Here is an 18,951-nt window from a genome sequence, read left to right on the forward strand (position 1 = left end):
AACACTGGGTTACAATGGCAGATGGCTGCCCTTCTCAGAGCCTGGTTCTGTCTGAGGTTTCATCCTGGTAAAAGGTGTTTTTCCTTCCCATTGTCACAAAGTCATGTTCAAAGGGGGTAGTTTTATTATATAAATAAAACTGAATTGAACTGAGAGTCATGGGCTTGTTGCATTATATTACTGTACTACTGTGCAGAATGTGACCACTACAATATAGATATATAGACAGACAGTCGAATTCAAATGAAGTCTGAAAGCAATACGCACATTTTCTAACAATAAAACCTAAACTGAAACTGGTAAACCACCCTGGAGACTGACACTAAACTTGAAGTGAAAATAAAAATATGTGTGGAAACTTCAGACACTTTATAAAACTATAATAATTCTGTTTGGCAGAGCATGTCCCATTCTCACCTGAGAAATAACTAGGAATGAATTCAGTCTCACCAACAGCCATGTGTTTTTATCAGTTTATTACAAAGATTCAGTCCACAGTGGTTCAGAGTCTGACACCAGCAACATAAAAAACAAATTCATCAAAAATAATGTAAAATAGCACTGAACAAAATGCCTGAATAACAAGTGATAAAAAAAATGAATTCAAAAAAATGTAATTCATTGGGAAATTATGGTGAATTCTCCAACTTGTTTTTGAAAGGACAGTTACATTTTTAGGTGAGCCAGTTCTGCTTTTAATTGTAATTTTTTTATAGAGTCTATAATTTGTACTTGAATTGCTGATGACACATCACGTTCATGGTGAATTAAAGATTAATAGCAGATGCAATAGCACATCAAAAGTAACAGTTCTTATCCTTTGAAAGAAAGGCTGTTTCAGAGATCAGCTGCTCTGAGAACAGCAGGACACTGACCACAGACAGACACAGGACACTTACAGGAGTGCTTCCCTTGTAACAAAGGGAATTACACTTCACTACAAAGAATGGAGATTCACCCTAATAAAAACTGTCACACCAGTTTTATTTAATCTGATTTTATTGTGGTGTCATATCTGTATATGTCAGTAAAACTGACCCACTGGAGCTAAAAGTTGTTTTGGTGGTACACTAACAACACTACATGGCTTTAAAAGTGGCTTTGCAAAACTTACTCTCCCTCTTTCTCCTGATATGGAGGGACCCACAAAATGCTTTCCACCATGATCTAAATGCATTTGAAATAACAGATATGGCAACAAAAGGTGGCTTCAGAGATCAGGGAACATTACAGAACATTTGGGGAATGAAAGTTAAAGGGGATGAAACAGCAGGAGTCGGGCTCTGACAGATTTTTGTGTTTAAAATGAACCTGATGGCAGACATGTTTCATTAACACCTTAACATAAAGAAGGGGTGAGGGATGTTGGCAATGAATGTGAGACAGAGATCAGTGGATGGGGAGAAACCAAAAAAGCTCATGTTATGCAAAAAGAGAATAAGTTTTTGTTTTCTGAAGCTATTTTGGACATTTTTAAAGTCTTCAGCATGAAGTTGCCGTTCATCGTAGTGTGAGGTTACAGGCTAGACTTCTTTAAAATGGCCTCCAAGTTTAACCTGACACTTTTATTTATATTTATTTTATATTTGTATTCTGTATCTCCAAAGTCAGAATATAGTTACATTTTAGAGTCGCTGATTTGCAAAACAAAAGCTAAACTCGGTTCAGATGTGAGTTACAACAAGTTACAAAACAAGACCAACAAGACCCAAATTAAAACCCACAGGCTCAGTCTGTCCTAATATATAAACACATTGAAGTCACAGGACCAACAAGCTCTGCTGTAAATCTTTCTGACTGAACAAAGTCGTACAAAGACAAACTTTTGTTAAGCAGCATTTTATTTAGAGAGCAACTAATCCATGTTCAGATGTTTTTACATGCTTCTGTTCTGCTGTATTCTAATGTAATGGTTACACTTTTATATTTCTTGATAAGAACTGATTTATGCTGAGGTACATCCTTATACTGTTCAATGTGGAACAACAATATAACTCACTGATTATTTCATGATGTTGTTGTAAAGGACAGGAGGAGATTTATTGTCTGTGTTTTTGCCATGAGCGGCTGAGTCTTTGTGTGAATGCATGTATGCATCTTTTCAAGGAGAAGTCCACCTTTAGTGCTTTGTCTGACCACTCCCCTGTGCATTACCATGGCAACACTCTATCATCCTACCACAGATGCTCTGTTCAGTGGCCTGTTTGTGGAAGATTTAGTAATGTGTGCATCATGTTGTTGAATTGTAGGTTTCAAGCAGAAACCCACTCACTGTTACTCAGCACATCACACCCTGGTCCATTGTTTGCTGACTGTGGGGTTTTCTCCAGCTTCCTGTGTCTGTAACCCAAACAGCAGGAGACAACAGGATGCAGGCGCATGTGTGAACACAGCATTAACATCATTAGATTCCCCACTGAGACAGATGCAGGAGAGTCAACAGCAGAGTGCTTCCTTCTTTGTTTTTTGGACTTTATTGTCTCTATTTTCTCTCTCACGGTGTCTCCTCTGCCTCAGGCCACAGCCAGGTGTTGAAAATACCTGCAGTCAACAGAGACATGTGACTCTTGAGACGGCATTTCAGATAGAAACACTGCTGAGCCTGAAGTGTTTCTGTCAACAATCAGCAGATATCACAAGATACAGACACAGACAAAACTGTGTGTCCATCAATAAGAAGACATTACACAAAATAATGAATCTTCACCTTTATCATTTACAGCTTTCAGACTAAAATACAAGTAATGATGCACTCACTTCATGGAGCACACTAACTTACTTTTATTTTGTTGTGGGTTAAACATAACCAAAGCTTTCTAACCAAGGTCCTAACATTGACTGATTTATGGTCCACAAATAAAAGTCTGTGTGAACTGTACACAATACAAGTAATGCAAGTAAACACAAACACTGACAGCAGGGCTGTAATCTGAGTATTTCTGTGCCACAGTTATGTCCAGTTGTAGAAAGCAGCTTCCATATTTAACAAAGCCTCATTATTTGTTCTTAATGTTTTTGTAGGTGAGAAAACTGACAAAATTCAGCAGGTGAAAAAATAATATGTCTCTGACTGGATATCAACTATAAACATTATCAAAGGGTTAAAAAATTAAAATGGGAGCATAAATTTGACATGAATGGAGTCAGTTATCTGGTGTTTAACATTTGACCCACTGACCCTGAATTAGGTGAGGTTTAGATTGACATGCTGCACCCATCCAGACCAATTCAGACACTCCATCAGCTGCTCTGAAATGGCTTGAGGAATACAACAACAACAACAACAACAACAACAACAAAATCAAGATTCAGCAGAACAAGTCTGATTCACTGATCTGCTGCCAACGTCCTGTTTCAGACTCCACAGGACGTCCCATTTGTCCAGTGTCCGTGCTCTGATGGGTCAGATGGGTACGTGCATTTCTCAGTTACCAGAATGTGAGTGTGTCTTACATAGTTAATTTGTCTGAATGGACAGCTGGATTATATTTTCATTTGAACCTCTATGAGGTGATATGTAGAAGGGTTTAGGGCTACAGTGCAAATGTAAGATTGTCTGTTTCTGGGCAGGATTAAAGACAGAGAACAGAATCAGCATTGAAAATAGCTGCAAAATGTTGGATTGGTGGGTTTTTGTGGGTGTTTTGTTTTACTTAATTTTGCTTTTTTCTCTTGAAAAACAAAATCTGTGAGAAAATTAATACTTTTAGTTATTGGACATGAGGTCAAGTTCTTTCTCTACTGGTGACCTGCTTTATTGTAGAGCTGTTTGCAGTAAAAGGTGAGCAGCTGCTAGTTATTTTGTTAATCCCACAGATAACAGAGACAAAAAGGATGCAGCAAATAGATGATAGTGGAAGATGGATGCAGACTGGTTTTTCTCTGTGAGGACAAATTTGAGAATCCCAGAGTTACTAAAACTGATTTAGAGCCACTTCAGTTTTCACAACAGTCAAAAACATTTTCATCGTTTCTCTGCAAAAGCTGCATTTAACCAAATCAAAAACAAAACCCACAATTTCATTGTGTGTAAAGAAAAACAAAACATGAGAATGTAGAACAATAGATGAGAGCAACGTGTTTAAGATGCAAGATCCAGCTCTTTCACTACTTTTAAGGACAGATGGAGGGTTTAACTTTTTACTGAATTTATATTGATTTTTGCGTGTTGTTCCTGATTGTGTCTATATGTGTCATTTTTGTGACTGTGAGATACTTGCTGCAGGTCTCCCTTGAAAAATGTTTTAATCTCACTGAGATCTTCCTGGTTAAATATAGATTAAATAAATAATAAAAGGACAGATGATTGAAGCCAGTAAGTATTTCTGTGTGTTTCTTTAAGACACACAGAGCTTTTGGATCATAGCAGAAAAAGCAAAAAGTGGAATCAAAACATGTAAACAGTTTGTTCATGGCGGCTCACAGCACAGACACGTGGACAGGAAGTCGTGTCATGGAGCTTTCTTTTCTGACTTGATGCAATAAAATGTTTATATACTCGTATTCATGAATCTCATGATAATTTGGGGTTTTTGTGATTTCTTTGAACTTTTGCTTTTCCAGGGTGTAATTATTGCACTTCATATGTCTTCAATAAAGTATTTTCCACAGCAAACTGTGAATTGATTGGAAATGGCAGTGTAGCCTTTCCCCTTATCATGAGCCTCTATTGTCTTCTTTCTGATTTCCTTTGTCTTTGGCGAGTAACAGTCGTCCCTGTCATGTTTTCAAGTGCCCTGTTCATTGGAGTCTTTTTATGCTGATTGGATGTTGTTAGGAAGCCATTTGACTTAAATTGAGGTGTGTTTTTAAAGGTGATTCATTACTGTAGGTGTGTTTTGAAAGCAAACATTCACATGGGGCTTTTTACTACATTACAAAGCAAGCCTACAAATGTATTTTATATTACAAAATGTACCAGAAGCTACTAAATAGCACTGGTGACTCTGATTATATCAAGTTTCATCAATACTGCATAAAATTGGGAAGAAATTTAGGAAATTGTTCCATATTTCCTGGGGGGCTAATAATTTTGGCCTCAACAGGATATTATGCGTCTGACAACTCTTAAAAAATAGCAGTGTAAATTGTCATGTATTAGAGGGAAATGTGTTTTTGCATGAATGATTTCCGTTTCTTCTCTGCATGAAACCTGAGTCAGTAACGGTTCCCTTGAGGCAAATCAAAACTGGTTTAACGAGGGCCAAATGGAGCAGAAACAAAATTCACCCCAAAAGAAAAAAGCAGATTTGCTTCCCTGCTGTGAGGCTGCCATATATGGAGAGTCGTCTTGCTGCAGTTTCAGTCATTATCAAGCTGCTTCTCAGATTACACTTAGTCCCGCCCCTCAGCACACAGCTTAAGCCACTGGTGAGGCAGCTTTTCAGCATGAAGGCGTTGCTTTCAGGCTTAACTGCCTGGTTTCCTAGGGAACCGTGCAGCAGACAGGCTGGGCAAAAGCGTTTCCGGGTCGGCTCAAACTTGGAGAGAGGAGCAGAGAGACAAAGAGGAGGTGATAGTGAGGTGGGGGAGGGAGAAGGCTCAGTGGAGAGGCAGTGGGGGGAGGCTGAGGTGCTAGCTCTAGTGTGGGACCAGGGTGGACAACAGCACGTAGTAGAGAGCAGAAGCACATTTGAGGTGATTTCAGAGCGTCTGAGGAGGCTCAGTGTTGTGCGCAGCTGGAAGGAGTCTCAGCTAATACAGAAGCATGAGACTTCAGAGCAGGAAGCCTGATGCAGGCACGTCAGTGAACTACAGCCCAGGAGTGGAAGAAAGGCCGCTGGAAAGGCCACGGGAGGAAGAAGGTGTGGATAAGCAAAGAAGAATCTACCCAGTCCAGCAAGGTAAATGTGTTCAACACCAACTGTACTAATGATGATAACAACATGACTTTGTTTACTTTGGGAAAAAACATGACTTTGTTTACTTTGGGGAAAAAACAAAAACTAGCATCCAAGGATAAAGCTTGCTTGTGCTAAAAACTCAGACACTTACATGAACCTCCTAAGACCTGAACTCTTCCATGGCATGCATTTTAATTTCTCTTTGATATTTGGGCTGATTGGGACCTGTTGAATGTAAAAACAAAGAATTATCAGAATTATTTTTTTACCTCACTTTTGTTTCTAAGAAAAATGAGAGCCACATATGAGCAGAAGAGTAGCAGTATAATGTCCTCGGAGGTGGATATCAGGCCCTTGTAGAGCAAAATTGAGTATTTTGGTCTAAATAACCCAAAATGTGATGTCCATATATGTGGATCCTCGGAGATTAAAGTTTCTTTTTTTAAAATCACCATTTAGCCAAAAATGACAATGTCTTCATGTTTGCACAGGAATAAAGACTCAATTTCCTTCAGCTGTTTCTGACTCTACGAATGTGGCTGAAGAGGGAATCCGCCACTGGACCGATGATGAAGTAAGAGCGCTGCTGTGCGTCTGGGCCGACCGCAACATTCGGGAACGTTTGAAAAGCACGCTGCGCAACAAATCCATATTCCAAGAGATGGCTCAGCAGATGCAAAGAAAATATGGGGTGATACGCGACTGGAGACAATGCCGTACAAAATACAAGAATCTGAAATATGACTATAAGATTGCTAAAAGTGCACACGCTGCAGGAGGCAGCAGTGCAGGAAGCCTGGGGAAGTACATGAAGTTTTTTGATGAAGTGGAAGCTATTTTACTGGACAAAGGACTGGAAAATGGGAGCATGGAGATGCAGAAGAGACTGTATGATGGTGAACTGGAAGCAGGGAGGCTACAAACACCAGCAGGCCACACAGGGCAGATAACAGGCTCTGAGAGGGAGGTGGTCATCGACATGGATGATGGTAAGCATCAAGTTTGCAATCAGTTGTTTTAGATTCAAGACTCCATGAAAATAATTTTCTTATTTTTCCTTATTTAAGATGACAACAGTGACGATTGCAACATGGACGGAGAAATGGAAATAAAGAGAGAGAGAAGTACAGGTTTGCCAACAAAGAAAAGAATCTGCCACCCGTGGAGTTTAGCTGCATATGTAAGCTTTTCCTTCCATATCTGTTCTTTTATTCCAGATGCCCATCGAGCACACACAGACTCCAGCTCTGACCAAGTGGTCACAGTGTCGGACGCTGGTCGAAACTGGAGCGACCAAGAGGTGCGAGCCCTGATCCAAGTCTGGTCAGATGAGCGCATACGCAGGAAGCTGGAGAGCTCAACCAGAAAGAGGGACATCTTTGTCCAGATCTCGAGCAGGTTACTGCAGCAAGGCATCGACCGTGACTGGAAACAGTGCCACACTAAGTACAGGAACCTCAAGTATCTCTACAGGTGCCTTCAAAGGGGCAAGACTGATGAAGCTGACCCAAGATGCCTCATGAGGTTTTACGAAGAAGTGGACTCCATTATGAATCGCACGACTAACGACTCTCTGCGAGACACAGGAGCAGATTCAGACAGACTTATAATATCTGACAACTGTGATGAGAAAAATGAGGTGGACGGCAACTTGGTAAATTCTGACTTATCAGTAACCATCGAGGCATCAAACGCTTACGAGTCAGAGCGGCATAAAATCAAGGAGCATCGTTTGGATCAAGAACACATGTTGATGAGTGAGCAGATCATTTAATCATCATTATCTTCAGTATGAATTAGATGAAAAGGTTACACAATGCTTTCAGTGGTCAGTTACAATGAGTAAGATAATCAAGCAGGAACACCACGGACAGCCAAAAACAAAGGTTTGGGGTTTTTGTCCCTTAAAATATTTCTCAAAATCTTATATCAACAAAACATATTAGTTAGTATTTTAATTAAAACCTTAAAATCTACAGAGAAATTGTGGTTCAGTAAACTGACCCTTTAACACTGAATAGACTTGAAGTCAGAGGGAAATAAATATTATTTTCAAACCACCAACTTTCCAGTCAGTAAACAACTTGGTCCAACTTGAGCTGCAGCCACACAGGAAGTGGTTTTAAGATGTGTTTTATTTGAAAATGAGTCACGAGGTGGTCGTAAGCCAGTCTTACTTTGTTTAGTACCAAGACATTTCTTTTCTTTTGCAGCAAAGAAGCATATCTATATCTGTTTTTGTAATCACCTTAAATATTATAATTTTGCAGGTGCTTCTGAGAGTGAGGTCGATAAAGAGAATACTACTGCATCAAACAGAAGACTGAAGAGGAAAGCTGTGGATGAAGGTCTGAAATGTGTCTCCCTCTGAAATAATTAAATATGGATAAAAACATGGCTGTGAGCTAATAAAATGCACAACTCATGAAACCCTGTTAGGCTCTAACATGTTCCAGTAGTCGTACTTAAAAAGTAAGTTAACCTTTGTCCTTCTTACTTCCAGACCCTGGACTGCACACATCACTGAAAAAGCTGAACCCTCTTGGCCCTGTCGTTGCTGACAGACTGCACACCCAGTGTAAAGAAGAGCAGGACCACATCCCCATAATAAAGATGAACTCAGTCTGTTCAGTGGCCTCCTCTGCTCCATCGCCACAGGTAACATTCACTGATCTCATGTGACCATTACAAAACTGACGTATTCTCAGACATAATAAACGCTGGTGTGGGTTCTTTTAAAACTACTCCAACTACTTGATTAATCGAGTGACAAATTATTATATAATAAGTTCATTATTTTTCAAATAAAAATGCCCAACATTAAAATTATAATTGTAAAATTTAACATGTTTAGATTTCAGATTGTTTCAGATTGTTTCAGATTGCAAAAACAAAGATTAATTGATTAATGCAAATATTGTAAAGCCAAAAGCTGCAGCTCTATGATGTATGTTGGGCTGATGTTTATTAATCAAACCTGAGGAAAAGTTATGTCTTAAGTGTTATTCACTAATCCATGTTAGAAAATTCCAGAAAGTTGTTTTGTTCATCTGGTCACAGGATCTTTAATGGGAGAAATGTTTCACTGCTTATCCAGGTGACTTCTTCAGTATCAGCTGACCACAACCTTAACAGTGCAGAACAGCTGCATAACAACTGAAACCAGCACCACTGACTAACAATGAGCCACCAATTCAGCTTCAGGATCGTCAGTATGCAAACTGGTACCATGAGTACCAATCACATCACTGTGAGATGATGAACAATCGTTCAGAGGTGTCATCTTCTTTTCACATAACGGCTCCCCACTCAAACCAGGATGTGCACATCATCACTGAAAGAGTTGCCACTGGCCTGTAGGTGTAAACAGACCACAGCGTCCTGGCCTGATGAGCTAGCTCTTCTGTGCTGTGCAATCTGCTAACCTGTGGTTCTCTGGTTGACTTTCTAAATTCAATGTAATTTGGAAATAAAGAAAAATATATTAAACTGCAAGCTTGTTGAAGGAAACCAGGGTTTTGGTTCATGAAGACATTTCACCTCTCATGCGTGATGGATCGTTGACCCGCCCGGTTTCTATGCAGGTTGTTAAGGGTCCCATCAGTTGAGCTGATGTGTGACCCAATGGGTTATTTGGGTCACATGACCTAAGGTGTGATTTCTATGTGGGACAGCTTCATGAACCAAAAACAAAGTCTAGCTGTCGTCACATTAATAACTTCAAACTAGCCTGGTCTCAACAACTGTATCTTATATTTCATCAGAACCAAGAATGTGGCAATAATATGACATCCTTACAGACAAGCTGCATGATAACATGTTGCTAACAACAGTGACACGTTAAAAGGCGATTTGTGTTTCCACTTTTTTCTTCTTTAAAAAAGAAACAAGTGCTGCCTGCTAGGAAATCAAATCCAGCTTTTATGGGCTTAGACTAAAATGAAGCAATTCTTCTGTAAGTTCACTGGTGTGTTTTGTGATTTGTCTTTCAGGACTGCTCAGGATCCACGAGCGCCATGGCATCCACCCCAGGTACTGCACGAGCCTTAAACTGCACTTTAGAGCTTCAGTTAGATGTTCATGTTTTAATTCTTTACTTGTTTTCAGAGTTGAAAGTCGGCCAGAAGCTCAATGAGGGCAAGACTAAACAGATTTTTGAGCTCGTGGACCAGCCGGGACTGGTTCTAGTCCAGTCTAAAGACCAGATCACAGCTGGGAACGCCGTGAGGAAAGATCAGATGCAGGGCAAAGCTGCCATTGCCAACAAAACCACGAGCTGCGTGTTCCAGCTGCTGCAGGAGTCTGGTGAGGTTTTTATTTCTGCACAAGGTTTTGGAAACAACAGCTTGCATCAAAGGTTGATTCAGTGACTGGAAAAAACTAAATCTCGTGCATGAACAGAAATGATAATCATGCAATAATACTTAATATATACAGATTCAATAAAATATAGTTTTTAATCTCAGATGTTGTAATTTGTCTGTGAGTTTGAGGTTGCTCTGATATCCACCCTTCTCTCCTCAGGCATTAAGACGGCCTTTGTTAAGCAGCACTCGGACACGGCGTTCATCGCAGCGCACTGTGAGATGATACCCATTGAGTGGGTGTGTCGCAGAGTGGCGACTGGATCTTTCCTCAAGAGGAATCCAGGAGTCAAAGAGGGCTACCGCTTTTCTCCTCTAAAGATGGAGATGTTCTTTAAAGTGAGTCTTGCTGCGTGCAGTGATTCTCTCTGTGTGTTTTCAGTCTGAGTGTTGCAGCAAACTCATCATGATTGTGTTTTTAGGATGATGCCAACAATGATCCTCAGTGGTCAGAGGAGCAGCTGCTGGAGGCCAAACTGTGTGTGGCTGGGCTCACTATTGGTCAGTGTGAGCTGGACATAATGAGTCGCAGCACTGTGGCCATTTTTGAGATAGTGGAGAAGGCCTGGGCCACTCAGAACTGCACCCTGGTGGACATGAAGGTAGCTGTGCAGCAGCGCCCCCTGCTGGTTAAAGTCACATCTTGGTGCGATCACTTTTCTCCTGTAGCTACAGCAGAACTACAACTAAGGACTTTTTCTTTGTTTATAGATTGAATTTGGCGTCAGTGTGAAAAGTGGAGAGATTGTGCTTGCTGACGTGATTGACAACGATTCATGGAGGCTTTGGCCAGCTGGAGATCGGAGCCAGCAAAAAGACAAACAGGTGATGGACTGACTTTGATTTATTTTCATGCTGATATGAAAAAACAGACACAAGCCTCAAACTTTTCTTTCCCCTTTGTAGATGTACAGAGAGCTGAAGGAAGTGACCCCAGAGGCAATGCAGATGGTGAAGAGGAATTTTGAGTGGGTCTCTGAAAGGGTCAAGGTACAGCAAACAGATGCCTCTAATCTATTCTTGATCTTGTAGGAGTGTTTAGCTCTTTCTTTGCTTTGAACGTCCAAACCAACAAACACTGTTTAACATCACAAAAGCCTGCAGCTGCTTTTGATGTCATTCAGGAAAAAACCAGCACAGCTGTACGATTTTTCTTTTGAGCAGGTAAAACTGACATAAAGTGATGATTCAATGGTTTCTGTGTGTCTACAGTTGCTGCTGGAGCCCCAGGCAAGCAGCAGGGTGGTGCTTTTAATGGGCTCCACCTCAGACGTGGCCCATTGTGAAAAGATAAGAAAGGCGTGCGCCTCCTACGGGATCCCCTGTGTCCTCAGAGTCACCTCGGCACACAAGGGTCCAGATGAGACGCTGCGCATTAAAGCTGAATATGAAGGTGTGCTTTAATACTGACGTAACTGCGTCTTTATACTGATCTGGGATTCTTTCTAATCGGATCATTTCTTTATGCTGTGTTGCAGGTGATGGCGTACCCACTGTGTTCGTGGCTGTGGCTGGGAGGAGTAACTGCCTCGGCCCAGTGATGTCTGGTAACACGGCTTACCCTGTGATCAGCTGCCCTCCTCTCACTCCAGACTGGGGACCACAAGATGTCTGGTCATCCCTCCGCATGCCAAGTGGTGAGCAGAGCTCTTTACTGTAACGTGCAGCGTTAATCATACGTGCTGTTTTTGCATTTATTTATTTTTGTCCTGCAGGTCTTGGCTGCTCCACCGTGTTGTCTCCTGAAGCTTGTGCTCAGTTTGCAGCGCAGATCTTGGGGTTGAGGGACCACCTGGTGTGGTGCAAACTGAGGGCATCCATGCTCAACACCTGGGTGTCTCTCAAGCTGGCTGACAAGAAGTTCCAGGCCTGCAGCCTCTGAAGAGCCCAGCGTGCATCACACTGAACAAAAGAGCTTTGGTCCATTTAGCACCCTTGAAGCCAACTGCAGGACTGACAATGACACAATTCATTTCATTGAGGCCGAGTTTATAACATGGAACTGTTTCTAATAGATTTGTTATAGTTTCTCAATTTTAATAGAATTTTATGGAATTTTTTAATTTGTTTATTTATTTTTGCCTGCATGTTGTTGCTGCCTGTGTTTAATTGTGTCATTTTTGTAACTTGCTGCTGCCCATCGTCAGGTCTCCCTAAAAAAGGTTTTTGTTTCAGTGGGATCTTCCTGGTTGAATAAAAGAAAAAGCAAAAAGTGGAATCAAAACATGTAAACAGTTTGTTGATGGTGGCTCACAGCACGGACACGTGGACAGGAAGTCGTGTCATGGAGCTTTCTTTTCTGACTCGATGCAATAAAACATTTAAATACTCGTATTCATGAATCTCATGATAATTTGGGGGTTTCCATGATTTCTTTCATCTCACTCAGTGCACGAACTCATGAATACAGCCAAAACATCCTGTAAATATTAGTCTCAGGTTGGAAGAGATGTAACTGAGAAATGTGAGGAAAAGACGGATGGGAACACAGATTTCTTAAATTATGAATAAAATCACGTTTATATACTGTTCTTTTTTATAATCTTTAGATGCTCCCCTGATCTGACTGGAAACAGTCACACTGAGTACAAGAACCTCAAGTTTCTCTACAGGTCCCGTCAAAGGGACTGACGAAGCTGACCCGACTCATGAAGTGGACTCCATGATGAGTCACATGACTAACGACTCTCTGCGAGACACAGGAGCAGCTGATTCAGGCACAGTTACAATATCAGCTGTGATGATGTGTCTTTAAAATCAAATCAATCTTCTATGTGTGATAAATATAAATATGTGTTTAACACTGTGTGTCTAAACTAATTCAGCACCACAGAGCTAATTACAGAAACATTTATCTGCTTCAAACAAACTCCCTGACTGTCCCCCACTGTCCTCCATCTGGGTGTCTTTGTGTGTGAGTCATGCTGTGTTTGCCACATACACAGCATCTTTATCTTTAAGTGATTATATGACAGACCGGGTGGCCGAGAGGCTTTGTGTGGTGAGAAAACAATAGTTGTGTGAAAAATTAAGTGTTTGTTTTTAACTGTGTGTAGCTTCATTTGTTTATGCTGCTCTAAGAATAAAGTAACGTGTCTTTGAAGAAGTCGTTCTGACCACTATGATTGATGCTTTGACAAAAGCTAATTTACATTTTTGCTTTACTTGGGATTTAAAATTCAATTTTTAAGCTACAAAATCCCAGAAATGTTATTACACCAAATAAATAATACATCTTAAACTACAGTGGAAAGAAATCCAAGGCTGGATTAAAAGCTGCTTGGCAAGATGGCTGCGTCTACATCAGCTCACATCTCATCCTGCTGTTTGTCATGTGCTTCATGGTGTTGTGATGTGAAGCTGTGCTCTCTGTGTAGACGAGTTTTTTTGTTTTCTGTTCTCATGCTGACCTCCCACAAGCAGCCCAGTATGAGCAGAGGCCTCTTTTCCCCTTCTCCAGTTGCCCATTGAGTACATTTCAATGTTCTTCCAGTTACTACCTGTCTCTGACCTGGTGTCTGTGCTATGTATGTATGGTCGGGGTTTGCAAACTTGCATGTGACAAATGAAGGTTTGATTGAAAGTTTTAGGTCTAATCTTAAAGGTAGAGACAGTGTCTGTCTCCTGAATCCCAGCTGGTTCCACAGAAGAGGGAACTGGAAGTACTGTGTTGTGATAATAAAGCACTATGAGATCTTTTAGCAGGTATTCATCCATCTGACCTGCAGCCATACTGGCTTTATTTAAGGAACACTGATTATTTACATTTTTACAAAAATGACACAATTAAAACAGCAACAACACACATGCACAAAAATAAATCAATTTCTATAAAATTCTATTAAAAGTGAGAAACTGTAACAAATCTAAACAGTTCCATGTTATAAACTCGGCCTCAATGAAATGAATTGTGTCATTTTGTTTTGTTTTGTTTGGCAACACAGTCCTCTCTGGTGACACCTGGTGGCCAGAAATATGAAGAGCAGCTTGAGTCTACAAATTAAAGTGTACTGCTTCATTATGACTTCCCACTCCACAGAGTGCAGTTCACAATTCTGTCTGATATTGAGCCACCGTCCTGTTGCTTTGAACAAGATTTTTTTGGATGAAAAATTGATTTGTTCAATAAGTAATTTTGATCAATAAACTTTCCTTATTTAAACGTATCATTGTGTCGTCTTTCTTTGCTTGTGACCTTTTGATTTTGGTAAATACAATAGATGAAAAATACATTAATATACATATAATAATGTAGAGCACATTATGGAGTATGCTTCTGCTGTGAGGTCTCCATGTAGTTATGTCAGTAATCATTGAAACAGTATGTTTATAAGTAATATTTTTGACTTTTGAGGTAAATTGATTTTGAACTGGAACCAGAACATGTTTATGAACTTGTAAAGTAAACACATGATGCATTTAAGGTCATCCTGTTTGTTTTTATTTAAGAAGAGAATTTGTTCCACTGTGCGATGGCCGAGTCTGTTTCTTTTCTTGGAGATAATTTCTCCTGCCTCAGAAAATCCTCCCACATGGGACAGGAGGAGTGCAGAGGAACTGTAGAGATGCAGGAATACGGTCTTCCATAGACTATCAGGTAAAAACAATAAACAGATTTAATTACTGCAAATTTATTTTGAAAATAAAATACATTTTTAATTTTCATTTTATTAACTTTAGAAAGACTTCCATTTGACTCTTTAAAATTATTTAAAGATGTGTATATTTTGAAAAGCTGATTTTTAGTTTGCTACTGAGTTTTTCATGCTTTCAGATAAAATAAACACACACAATACAAAAGTAAACAACATGAACAGAAACCTAGCAAACCCATCTGAACAACTCAAAATACTCCCACATGACAGATCCTCCTCTCGTCCTCACTGGCTCCACATCTCTCCACAGAATGATCAGTGAAATGATCAAATCCTGCAAATGATTCACTTTCCTGTAAACCACTGAATCAGATACTGAAGCAGCAACAACATCATCTGATGACAGCAGCAGGTAAAGGCTTTGTTTATTTTGTGGAAAGTCCTTTCATTCATCCTCATCATTGTGTATGTGGTGTGTTGCAGTGATGGACTGTAACAACATGACAACTCAACCAAAGCAGGGCTGCAATGAAACCCACACAGATGGACAATTAAAACTATCTCAAACACCGACTCGTGATCTAGAGCTGGTGTCACCCAGAGTTTTTTTTTTAGAGATCTGTAACAGAACCAGGCACAATGGATCCTGTTACATCAGGTCTTAGCTGAAAGAAAAAAGGACAAACAGGAGCAAAGAGGCAACAAGGCTGAATGAATACAGGAAGCATAGATAATAACTGGAGTTAACATTCTAGAGAGCAGCAACTGACTAGAAAGTTGAATGTAATGTGTCGTTTCTACTTGTATTGTTCTGTAATGCAGTAATAAAATGCTAAACTCTGTGATCACATTGCAATAATGTTTTCCATTACAAACCACCAAACATGCCTTTGTCTCCTGTGCAGTGTGAGCTACAATCACCTGATTTCAGTTCATGTGAAGGAAGAAAAAGGTGGAGCCACCTTACAACCTTTGAGGAGTGAAGATATGGACATTTCTTTGTTTTTAATTATTGGATTATTTTAAGCAGTATCACTGTGAGTGTGACTGTGTGGAACTTTTAACCTCCTAGTAGAGTGGTTCCCAAACCTTTTTCGCTAGGCCCCCCTTTGTTTTACAAGGAAAATGTTCGCGCCCCCCCTCGCGCACGGGGGGCCATCGCTCTGCTCTTCCTACTTGGCTTGACATGGGCCTGTGGCCTCCTCTTCATTAACGAGAGTACAGTCATCGTGGCCTGTCCCACTGAGTTACAAAGTCTACCCGCCGTGTTTCTATATTTAACTTGTTTGTTTACCGCCACTCACTGCACCACGCTTCCTCTTCCAGAGTCGGATCCGCAGGATGTGGAACGACACGGTTCGGAAGCAGACAGAATCTTCTTTCATGGCGGGAGATATCAACAGCACCCCGACACTCAACCGTGGTGAGACCTCCGTCTCTATATTTCTCCCTCCATTAAATTATACTCGCTGAAATTCTCAGACACACACAGATTTACAGCATTTAACACTAGAATTACTGAGCCTTTTTTTTCCTGGTGCAAGTCCCTACTACTACATTTACTAACCCTGTGCAAATTTGCGTAAATTCCCCTGAACCTAACACCTCCTAGCACCCTGCTGAGATTTTCACAGGCCTTCAGCTCCATTGTTCTCCTGCTTTTGTTGTGCAAACACACCCTCCCCCAAACCCCAACCAGGAGAGATTCAGGTCTTTCCTTACCTGCAAAGCTACTTTCCTTCCTTACCTGCAGCGTACAATACACCATGGTAGTTTCTATGTGCAATATTTCTCATATGCAATATTAGTTCTTGTCAGTCCTTGTCACTGCATTGCATGCCTGTCCATAAACATATATACACAGAGTTGTACATATATTTATATAGCCACACCTTACATAATATGCATAGTCTAGTTACACACACAAACACACACACACCAATATTTTTCAATACACGTGTCCATATTTATGTTTCCAGATTGTTTGTATAGTGCACTTTCTATACTTTGCTCTTTATACAGTTTTTATTTTTGCTGCGTTTGGTCTTGCACTGTCCACTTTTCTGCAATGACAATGCAGATTTTCCACCTGTGGGACTAATAAAGACAGATTAGCTGCGTTTGTGTTTGTGTTTGTGCAACATTTACATTTGTTTACTCTGAGTCACGAATTTCTGACACAGGTAAACCTGCTGCGATTCCTGTTGCAGCTGTCTTGCACCTGGCACTGCCTGGCACGAGACACTTCTAAGCACTGAAGTGGAGAAAACGTCTCGCTGTGTAGTGTCTTTTGCAAGTTGAGGAAGTTCTTGCCGGACTTTATTCACCGTGCCCAGGAACGTTGTTTTGCACTGCATGAAGACATATTTGGTCTCCAAATCCGTGGCCATCCAGAACTTGATCCCAAATTTGTCTGGCTTGGTTGCGATATACTGTGTGAATGGACAACGAACCTTGGTAGGGAACAGCTGTTCATCTATGGTCATGTGTTCTCCTGGAGTGAAACTCTTAGCACAGTTCTCGTTGAAGCGTGTCCAGATGTCAGAGATCGCCGCAAATTTGTCTGTTTTCACCCGTTCTGCCCACGTGTCCTTGTCATCAAATCAAAGGTGTTACATAATTGAAATGAATCTATCTCGGGGCATTGTCTCTTTGATTACTGGCACCAGAAATCTTTCTGACCAGCAATCCACAATGGCACCAACAGGACACATGATTGGTCTTACAAACAGGATTGAAATGAATGCCATCAGTTCATGAACTGACAAATTCCAGTCCTGCTCTGTTCTGTGGGCTTGATGGACCGTACAATCCCTGATGGGGAGTAATTAAAATAATTAGAGAATGGTAAATTTACATGAAGCTCATTGTAAATGGGTTTATATAAATATCATATGTAATATGGCAATGACAAACCTTAGCAGACTCTGTGGGTCCAGCTGCGCAGTGAAGCAGGAGCGATTTGCTTCTGCACTGGGCATCCCAATGTCCTCCTCAACCCACACAGTGCCGTCTTTTGCAGTGTGGCAAAAGAACTGAGGGACAGAATTTATTTTTTATGTTTTTTGTTTTTTAATTTTTGCTATTTTTACATGAACAGGCAGAGGAGAGAACACGCAAAGCTGGAGAGATCACATATGCTACTGTATCAGCAACTATTGATTCTGTTTTCACACAATTTTTTATAAATTAAACAGACTTGTTTTTCCATATATTGTGAATGTGTGTCTTTCATATTTGCAGGTCAGTCAATGTGTGGGATATTTTGTATAGATACAGCAGGCATTTTTGAGGGTTGTAACACAGATTTTTCTCTTGGCTTGAATCGGAGCTACTCTGAGTGAGCAAATACAAATGTGCCAGGCCTCAAAGATAATGGGTGGTTTGCACAACAAAAGCAGGAGAACAATGGAGCTGAAGGCCTGTGAAAATCTCAGCAGGGTGCTAGGAGGTGTTAGGTTCAGGGGAATTTATGCAAATTTGCGCAGGGCTAGTAAATCTAGTAGTAGGGACTTGCACCAGGAAAAAAAGGCTCAGTAATCTAGTGTTAAAAGATGCCAAAGAGGAAGTGCATCTTTTCAGATGAACTGGAAAAGAAATTTCCCTCATACCATCCCGGCTGGAATAAATGGGAGGTGGAGTGCATCGTGTGCAGAGCTGGCACATACGTTTGTGTGTCTAACAAAGGTGCCGCAGACCTTGTTGCTCACATGGACACAGAAAAAATAAAAATGAAATAATAATAATAATAAATAAAAATTAATCGAGTAAATTAATTGAGTTCTTTGTTAGACCTGGGGAAAACAAGGATGCTGCAAGGTTGAGCAGCGCCTGCACCAAGACTGAAGCTATTGTCAATGGTGTGATAGTGTAACATTCAGTGGAAGTCACGGAAGATGGAAGTAACCATGGAACAGAGAAAAGATTTATGTAAGTATTCATAATTCAGTCCTTTGATGGAAGAATAGTGCCTTGCAAACAAAACAGAAACAGCAGAAACCATTGCGCACACATTTATACAGATGAGGCCATATTTCTGCACCATTATTTAAATCCAGAGTTTAAGTTAGTTTTTTGCCCTTGTTGATGTGTAAGAGCCTATATGACATTTTTATTTCACCATTCATTAACCGCACAGAGAAAGCATTG

The 18,951-nt window shown here is 40.5% G+C and overlaps 1 protein-coding gene and 1 long non-coding RNA gene across 3 annotated transcripts; one reads left to right on the forward strand and one right to left on the reverse strand.

The window, feature by feature from the left end:
- Positions 1–2,458: 2,458 nt before the first annotated feature.
- LOC106097588 (uncharacterized) lies at positions 2,459–4,014 on the reverse strand. Its single transcript, XR_001223776.2, has 2 exons — positions 3,179–4,014; positions 2,459–2,541 (listed from the first exon to the last, which is right to left on the reverse strand). It is a non-coding gene; the product is annotated as an uncharacterized LOC106097588 (long non-coding RNA).
- A 1,449-nt stretch (positions 4,015–5,463) lies between these two features.
- Positions 5,464–12,545, forward strand: LOC102079785 (uncharacterized). Of its 2 annotated transcripts, none has more exons than XM_025904508.1 (15): positions 5,464–5,843; positions 6,335–6,832; positions 6,911–6,967; positions 7,061–7,600; positions 8,114–8,191; positions 8,347–8,501; positions 9,836–9,875; positions 9,951–10,148; positions 10,368–10,546; positions 10,630–10,809; positions 10,919–11,032; positions 11,114–11,197; positions 11,420–11,600; positions 11,686–11,844; positions 11,923–12,545. In XM_025904508.1, the coding sequence occupies exons 1-15, from the start codon at positions 5,708–5,710 to the stop codon at positions 12,087–12,089; spliced, it is 2,766 nt and encodes a 921-aa protein (XP_025760293.1). In that variant the 5' UTR covers positions 5,464–5,707; the 3' UTR covers positions 12,090–12,545. The 2 variants fall into 2 exon arrangements, with proteins under 2 accessions (XP_025760293.1, XP_019212482.1); XM_019356937.2 differs by having other exon boundaries at positions 5,465–5,843; positions 6,911–6,973.
- Positions 12,546–18,951: the final 6,406 nt, after the last annotated feature.

Source organism: Oreochromis niloticus, unplaced genomic scaffold, assembly GCF_001858045.2.
Source record: "Oreochromis niloticus isolate F11D_XX unplaced genomic scaffold, O_niloticus_UMD_NMBU tig00002041_pilon, whole genome shotgun sequence".
NCBI classification, from domain to species: Eukaryota; Metazoa; Chordata; class Actinopteri; order Cichliformes; family Cichlidae; genus Oreochromis; species Oreochromis niloticus.

Excerpts from the sequence above, each read along its gene's own strand:
- LOC102079785 (XM_019356937.2), top strand. The coding sequence starts at position 5,708 with ATGAGACTTCAGAGCAGGAAGCCTGATGCAGGCACGTCAGTGAACTAC. Across the intron at positions 6,833-6,910 it reads GGTCATCGACATGGATGATG|ATGACAACAGTGACGATTGC; the intron begins GTAAGCATCAAG and ends TCCTTATTTAAG. Across the intron at positions 10,810-10,918 it reads GCACCCTGGTGGACATGAAG|ATTGAATTTGGCGTCAGTGT; the intron begins GTAGCTGTGCAG and ends CTTTGTTTATAG.